Here is an 8,574-nt window from a genome sequence, read left to right as displayed (position 1 = left end):
AGTGAGACGTTAGTTGATTTATAAAGAGGACCAGGGGTAGAATACGAAAGTTGTGGCAAGAGGACAAACACCGCTCCAAAAGGAATGGTTCAGCTGCCAGTAAAGACTGGTTTGCAAAAAAATTGCTTTCGACAAAACTTTGAGGGACTTTGAAACATCATCCTCCATTCATCACAGTCTTTGGATAGGAGGTAAAACGCATGAACGACTGTTCTCAAGGTCACATGATTTTACATTTTGTCAAAGATCGTTTGTAATGAGGTGCAAAGATGGAGGACAACAAAGACGAAATTGCCATAGTTGGGATAGGATGCAATTTCCCAGGAGGTAAGAATGGATCAGATAAGGAGTTGATACATTTCGTATGTCTAAAGATAACACCAGCCAGAGTGATGCTGAATTTTGCCCTTTTGTTTTAGGTGAGGGGCTTGACAATTTCTGGAAGGTTCTATTTGAAGGGAGAAACTGTGTGGTAGACATTCCAGACGAGAGGTTTGACAGCACTTATTGGTATGATCCTGATGATAGCAAACCTGGGAAGACGCAAACAACCAAAGCTGCTCTTATAGATGGGTAAGATATTAAGACATTCTTGCTCTATTCACTTGAATAGTTGTGAAGTTGCATGAATAATATTGAAAAATTGAAATTGAAGTGTTATATTTTACATTGAGACTTGTCTTAATGGTAAGGTAAAGTAGAAATCTGTAATGGGAATCTTTTTATCTCCCAGATTTAATGAGTTTGATCACAAGTTCTTTGGCATCACTGAGGCTGAAACGGATTTCATGGACCCTCAGCACAAGCTCCTACTCCAGTGTACATACAGGGCATTAGAGGATGCTGGAATGCCAATGGAGAAAGTCAGTGGGACCAGAACAGGTGTTTACATAGGTAACCATAATGTAAAAAATTGGTCACTAAAAAAGTACATATCCTGAAGAAAATGTTGTGCTTGTTTTAAAGTTTTTATGGTTGTGAAATAAATTGTGGTAGTGACTGCAGTAGTAATGGTAGTTGGAAAACGTTGGTAGATTGAAAGATTGATTGATTGGATAAGATAGGATAGAATAGCCTGAACATGTGAAAGTTGGTTTGGTATCACTAGCTTGAACGTTTCAAGACTTACCGTTGGCGAGTTATTTAATGGACATGTATTTATTAATAGTTGCTGAAAAAAATGTAAGGATTTTAAGTTAGGATAGCGTTAATGTTTCAATGGTCTTGTAGCTTAATTGGCCAAAATGAGCAGGACCATTTTGATTATCTACTTCTGTGCAGTATTTCTATGGTTCTCATTCAAACCCACGTTAAATTATACACATTTTAAATGGTTATAGTTAAAAAAGTATATATAGTATCAAAAATCTTTTGGCAATCAATCTAAGTAGGGTCAGTCTGAACATCTCAATGTTAATTTGGAGTTGATAGCTTAAACGGTTAATAGGCTTATTTTTCCATTGAAATGCATTGGGAGCTCATTTAAATATTATTATAGTGCAACCAGCATATTGTTATAGTACATAAAGTATAAATGCTACCAAAAAGATTTTGTCAATCAATCTAAAATGGCAGTCTGGGCATTTGGAAGTTGGTTTCGTGTTTATAGCTAAAATCTTTTAAGCTCCTGAGCGGGCGGAAGACGTCAAATAATAAGTACGTAAGAAATCTACAGTTTTGCTTTGCCTTCAGCAAGCACACTTAATTGCAGTGACACAATATAAAGTGGGAGGACAGTGAATAACACTCTGCAATGGATGTGTTCTCACAGGTCTCATGAACAGGGACTATGAGACCCTCCTGAACAACAGACCCAGCACCATAACCCACTACAACGGCACAGGGACGGCTATGAGCGTGGCGGCCAACAGGATATCCTTCATCTTCAATCTCACTGGTCCCTCGTTTGCTATAGACAGTGCATGTTCCTCCTCCTTGGTGGCTCTCCATTCTGCCTGCCAGGCCATCAAGCAAGGTAGTTCTATTCATAATTACCAGAAAGACATATCATTTTTTGGCATATTTCAATCATATTATTACCACTTAACTGTTATTCAATCTGCTTTACTCAGGAGACTGTGAAATGGCTCTCTGTGGCGGTGTAAGCTGTATCATAGAGCCGCGAGTCTTTGTCGCTCTCAGCAAGGCAAAGATGATTTCACCTGAAGGCACCAGCAAACCTTTCTCCAGCAGAGCGGATGGCTATGGCAGAGGAGAGGGTTGTGGGATTATTCTGCTGAAGCCACTGAAAAACGTAAGAGTATAATGTTTACTATGTTTTAAATTGAACTAATTTGAAGTTGTTTAATTTTGAACCACATAAATTAGAAAGTTATATTTTATACCATAAATAAATTGTAACATTACAGCTAATGGTACCCAAATGTTTCCTTGAACAGGCTCTGAGGGACTTTGACAAGGTATGGGGCATAGTAAGAAGAACTGCAGTAAACCAAGATGGCCACACTGTCACTCCAATCACCAAGCCATCCATGGTCCAGCAGGTAGAGCTACTACACAGAATCTACTCGGCAGAGTCTGACCTGTCATCTGTCCAGTACATAGAGGCTCATGGGACTGGAACTCCAGTGGGGGATCCCATAGAAGCAGGCAGCATCTCCAAAGTCATTGCCAAAGCCAGACCTCCAGGTTCCGAGACACTCCGCATCGGCTCTGTGAAAGGCAACATTGGACACACAGAATCTGCAGCTGGAGTGGCAGGTCTAATCAAGGTACTACTAATGATGAAGCATGAAATCATTGTCCCTTCACTGTTCTACTCTGAAGACAGTGCCAGTATTGATGCCAAAGCTCTCAATGTAAGAATTCCGATCAAAGCAGAGAAGTGGGAAAAAACAGAGCCCATGGCAAGGCTAGCTGGCATTAATAGCTTTGGGTTTGGAGGGACAAATGCCCATGCGATAGTAAAGGAGTATGTGCAGGGCAACAACACCAGATTGACTACTTATGACTGTCCCAAGTTGTTTGTTTTGTCTGCAGCCTCAGAGAACTCATTGGCAATGTCTATCACAGACACACATCAAAGACTTAGCAGAGATAAGCAAACTGACATACTCACTTTGATGTTTACCTCAGCATGTAGGAGGAGCCATTTGAGACACAAATACAGGAAAGCATTTATGACGTCCTCTGTCCCCGACTTAGAGAATCAACTGCAGTGTGCGATGAACAGGAAGCTTGAGCCATCAAGGTCAGATAACAGGTTGGTTTTTGTGTTCTGTGGGAATGGAGTGACCTACAGGGGAATGTGTAAGCAGCTTCTGAAAGAGGAGCCCGTTTTCAGAGAAAAGGTCAGAGAGGTTGAGAATCTCTTCCAGAATTACAAAAGTACTGGCATCTCACAAAAGATAGCAAACGGTTTTGACAATGATGATTATACCAAGCCAGATGTTGTTCAGCCCCTCCTCTTTGCCATTCAGGTTGGCATTGCCAGTCTCTTCAAGCACTGGGGCATCAAACCAGATGCCATTCTTGGCCACTCTGTTGGAGAGGTTGCTGCTGCCCACTGCTCTGGTCTGCTGTCCCTTGAGGATGCAGTGAAGGTGATCTATTTCCGCAGTACTCTGCAGAGTAAGGTCACAGGAGGGAAAATGCTTGTGGTCAGTAACATGGCTGTGTCAGAGGTCCTGAAAATCCTTCCAATCTACTCTGGGAAGGTTTGCCTGGCTGCCTTCAACAGCCCACAGTCCTGCGCCCTCTCAGGTGATGCAGACGCTATAGACAATCTCCATCAAAAGCTGACAGCTTTGTTTAGAGGCAAGAATCTGTTCCTCCGTGTACTGGATGTACCTGCTGCATACCACAGCCATATGATGGATCCCATAGTGGACCATATTGAGGAAAGTATTGGTTCTTTGACAGCGAACAAAATGGATTGTGAGCTTTTCTCAACAGTGACTGGAGACATGTACACCCATGGAGACTTTAGCACAGGGAGATATTGGGCTAGGAATATCCGAGAGCCAGTTTCATTTGAGCATACAATGAAAGCAGCGACCAAAGACCAGAAGAATGTGGTCTTTGTGGAAATAGGCCCTAGAAGGGCTCTACAAAGGTACATCCAGGAGACACTTGGAAATGACACTATAGTTCTGTCCTCAGTGCAGCCAGAAAAAGATCATGAGACAATGTTGACCACTGTGTCCAAACTGTTTGAACAGGGGGTCCATGTAGACTGGGACAAGTTCTTCGAAGGCTGTGAGGCATCACCAACACCTCTTCCAAGATATCAGTTTGATAATCTGACAAAAGAGGTGTATTTTGAGGCTGTAAGACAAGGAAATGAAAAGACAGCTTCCTCTCAACACCCACTGATATATCAGACAAAGCATGAGAGCAAAGAGCACAAATGCAATCTTTCATCAGATACTGCAGCGTATCTCTGGGAGCACAAAAACAATGGTGTTGCCATTGCTCCAGGTGCATTGTATGTTGAACTGGCTTTTGCCTCAATAATGGCAAGTTCAAGACCAAAGATGCCTATTTGCTCGATGCAGCTAAGTGTAACATTTCAGAGCTTGTTTACACTCAGCACAAACTCTGATCATTTGAAAGTGGTACTGGAGGCAACCGAGAATGAGACCATGTTTAAGATACAGTCTCCGTCAGCAACACATGCATCAGGCACCATTTGTTGTCGAAGTGGGCAAACATTGGTTGAGGAACAAACCATTTGCCCGGATGTCATTTTCAAAAGGTGCAAATCAGTGGTAAAGGGGGAGGAGGTCTATTCATTCCTCTCCCGTGCAGGTTTTGAGTATGGTCCTATTTTCAGACAGCTGGATGATGTACATTTCGGCGATGAATTCAAGGAGGCGGTGTCAGCAATTAAGGTCGCAGGTGAGGTTCTGAAACAGCTTCATGAGTACTTCCTTCACCCTGTGGTGTTGGACTATTTTCTGCAAATGACTGCTATGGTAGCTGTTGGAGGACTGACCACCAGGCCGGGTTTCCCATCTGCCATTGGCAGTGTAGTAATAGCAGCACCTCTGCAGGAGGACATGATTATGTATCTGAGAGCAATTCAAGAAACCCCAGACTACTTAGATGTTTGTGGTTGCTTTTCCAATACAGACGGATGTGTTTTAGTGGAACTAAAGCATGTGAGGATCTCATTTTTAGGAAATTGTTCACACGTTGCAGAGTCATTCTTCTTTCACAATGAACTTTTCACCATCACTGACAATACCCATGTAAGCTGTAAACCCAAAGCCTTGATCTTTGAGGACATCCTGGGAGTTGGCACAGCATTGAGGCCATACCTACACCAAACATCATTTTTTGTCTTGAACAGAGAGTTTGGGTCCAACCCACAAGTTCAAGACTTAGTGTCTCACTCTCTTCAAGGTGATGCTGGTGTAGATTTACAGGAGGTACTGTTCATGTGGGGTGTACAAGACCTCAGTCATCTGTCGACTGAGATAGCATTGGAATACTTGGTTGACTGCTGTGAGCATTATCGTCAGATTGTTCTTGCCTTGAAAGAAAACAAGTGTTCCTGCACAATCCGAGTCATAACCTACCGTTCAGCAGAGACGACCGTTGACCATGTCAGTCCTGGTTTTGTCCTGTCCGGCATGACAAGAGCCTGTGCTGCTGAGATACCAGGCCTCTCCTTTCAGCTGATTGACCTTGCTTCTGTGTCAAGTGAAGACATTCAGGCATTGGTTCATGTGATTAACACCAGCAAACACCCAGAGGTCATGATTAGCAGGGGACAGATATATTCAACAGTGATAGTCCGTACCCCCATAAAAGGGATTGCCAGCTCTGATGGAACTGTCTACTCTTTGAGTTCTGGGCAGTTCATCCTTCAGACTGCTGATCCATACAGAATGACTAGCTTGTCTGCCATGCCTTGTGATGTAAAGGATAACCACATCCAGGAGAAATCAGTTGAGATTCAGCTCAGTGAGATTTGTGTTCATTCCTCAGACTACTTTTCTGTCAGCGTCTCTGATCTGAACTTTGGCCAGACAATGTACTGGAACAAACATGCTTCTCAGAACCACCAGCTTTTGGCCCTTGACTTCAGTGGCACTGTCACAGCTGTAGGGAAAGATGTGAGCAAACTGAAAGTGGGAGAGCATGTAGTTTCATGTTATCCCATTGCTGCATCTTCTAAGGTTGTGATTCCTGAAGCAGCATGCTACAACCCGAAGAGGCTCCCATTTCTGAAGGAGGCTCCATGTGTGTCCTACTTTTTGCTGGCGTGGGAAATCTTGAACAGAGCTTTACCCAGAGTCAAACAACAGAGAAGGTTGGCCATCATCTCCTCTGTACCTGACTCTGTTCTGCTGAAGGTCTTAACCCAAACGGCAAACAAATCAGGATGGAATGCCATCGTTCTGCCCCAATTTAGTGGACAACTCCTGAACATTGATCAGTGTAATACATTTGTTGTATTGCCTCCCTGTGATCCATCTGTAGTGGTAAGAATAAGCAGTGGAGCCACAGCAAAGAATATTGTTGTAGTCTGTGACAACCAGGTGTCACCCTCAGCAAGCATTTCTGCACATGAGAGTGAACATACACACATCCAAACACTTCACGTGTCAGATGTTTTCCAGAGAGCCAATATAAAGGCACAGAAAACAAAGATCCACAATTGGCTGAGGTCATTACATTTGGATGGTGTATCGCAATCTCTGCAAACCATTACCTTTCAATCGACAGACACAAGAGATCCTCAGCCCACTGCGCACTGTGAGTCCTACTTCAGAGCTAAGGCTGTGTCTCAAGTAGTTTTGGGTCATGCGGATTCAGAAAATACGGTATCTGATATCCCTTTGCTAATGAGACCACGGCAACTCTTTAAGAAGAGTTGTGTGTACATTGTGACCGGAGGGCTCTCGGGTTTGGGACTTGAGACTGTGAAGTTCATTGCTTACAGGGGGGGCGGACGCATTGCAACCCTCTCCAGAAGTCCTCTGTCAGCTGAGATGCAATTAGAGATGGACACTCTCCAGAGGAGATGTGGGGTGTCTATCATGAGTGTCCAATGTGACGTGTCAGTGTCAGGGCAGGTTGTGAATGCAATCACAGCAATTGTACAAATGTTTCCCTCCTGTCCAATCAAAGGAGTGTTTCACAGTGCAGCTGTGTTGCATGATGCTTTGATCGAAACCCTTGACCGATCACACTTCAATAAAGTTCTTCGACCCAAAGTGAATGGGGCATTGAATCTTCACTATGCAACACTGCACAACAAATTGGATTACTTTGTGTGCTACTCTTCCATCTCTTCTTTCATTGGCAATGCTTCGCAGTCTAACTATGCAGCAGCCAATTCGTTCCTGGACACATTCTCTCATTATCGGCGAAACCTTGGGCTTGCTGGACAGTCCATCAACTGGGGGCCTTTGAACCTCGGTCTCTTGTTGAACAAAGACAATTTCCAAAGGTTTCTTGAGGCAAAGGGCATGATGATAATGGAGGTGTCAGAAGTCCATGAGGCCCTTGAAAAGTGTTTGTTGATGAACAACCCACAACAAGTCATTTGCAAATTCAACTTCAGAAATCTGAGCAACCACGTTCTCTCCCAAAACGCATCTCTCAGAGGGAGGCTGACAGCTTTGGTCGAGCAAGAACTTGAGAACACCAACATGACAGAACCCATGGTCCAACAGCTTTCCACAGCACATGAGAATGTCAGGGCTATGCTAAGTGAAATCACCAATGTTAGCATAGATGAGGTAAATGACGACACTGCCCTGTATGCACTGGGTATTGACTCAATGTTGGCTATGACTCTGCAGAATTACATCTTCCAAGAGAGAGGTGTGAATGTTCCCCTGGTTAAACTACTGGATCCAAACACCACACTGTCTACATTGGTAACAATTCTGAAAGAGGGTGGGTAAGACAGCAAAGTGTACAAGCAACATTTAAATATTTGACTGAGTATTCTAGATTATAACACTGTCTAATAGAATTTGTTTTGGTAAATGTTCAGTTTATTTTAAAGGATGCTACAGTGCCTTCGGAAAGTATTCAGACTTTTTCCACTTTTTGTTAAGTTACAGCCTTATTCTAAAATGTATTAAATAGTTTTTTCCCCTCATCAATCTACACACAATACCCCATAATGAGAAATTAAAATTTTTTGCTAATTTATTACAAAGAAAAAAACGTATTTACATAAGTATTCAGCCTCTTTGCTATGAGATTCGAAATTGAGTTCAGGTGCATCGAGCCAAAGATGAATGGAGCAAAGTACAGAGAGATCCTTGATGAAAACCTACTCCAGAGCGTTCAGGACCTCAGACTGGGGCGAAGGTTCACTCCCCAAATACAAGTGTTCCAAGCTTGTAGCGTCACACCCAAGAAGACTTGAGGCTGTAATAGCTGCCAAAACTGCTTCAGCAAAGTACTGAGTAAAGGGTCTGAATACTTATGTAAATGTGATATTCCCGTTTTTATTTTTTTATTTAATTAGCAACAATTTCTGATTTTGGTTTGTCATTATGGGGTATTTTGTGTAGACTGATGAGGGAAAAAACGATTTAATACATTTTAGAATAAGGCTGAAACGTAACAAAATGTGGAAAAAGT

General features: G+C 42.8%; 1 protein-coding gene across 1 annotated transcript; it reads left to right on the top strand.

Moving 5' to 3' along the window:
• Positions 1-67: 67 nt before the first annotated feature.
• On the top strand, positions 68-8,073 carry pks1 (polyketide synthase 1). The gene is made up of 6 exons (XM_055928834.1): positions 68-327; positions 420-573; positions 734-894; positions 1,772-1,975; positions 2,073-2,254; positions 2,400-8,073. The coding sequence occupies exons 1-6, from the start codon at positions 270-272 to the stop codon at positions 7,881-7,883; spliced, it is 6,243 nt and encodes a 2,080-aa protein (XP_055784809.1). The 5' UTR covers positions 68-269; the 3' UTR covers positions 7,884-8,073.
• The last annotated feature ends 501 nt before the right edge of the window (positions 8,074-8,574 follow it).

Source organism: Salvelinus fontinalis, chromosome 7, assembly GCF_029448725.1.
Source record: "Salvelinus fontinalis isolate EN_2023a chromosome 7, ASM2944872v1, whole genome shotgun sequence".
In the NCBI taxonomy this organism is placed as follows: domain Eukaryota; kingdom Metazoa; phylum Chordata; class Actinopteri; order Salmoniformes; family Salmonidae; genus Salvelinus; species Salvelinus fontinalis.
The sequence above is the reverse complement of the archived record's forward strand: the minus strand, read 5'-3'. Positions and strand labels throughout refer to the sequence as shown.

Coding starts and splice junctions, on each gene's coding strand:
- pks1 (XM_055928834.1), top strand. CDS start 270: ATGGAGGACAACAAAGACGAAATTGCCATAGTTGGGATAGGATGCAAT. Junction 574..733: donor AAAGCTGCTCTTATAGATGG/GTAAGATATTAA, acceptor TTTATCTCCCAG/ATTTAATGAGTTTGATCACA. Junction 895..1,771: donor CAGAACAGGTGTTTACATAG/GTAACCATAATG, acceptor GTGTTCTCACAG/GTCTCATGAACAGGGACTAT.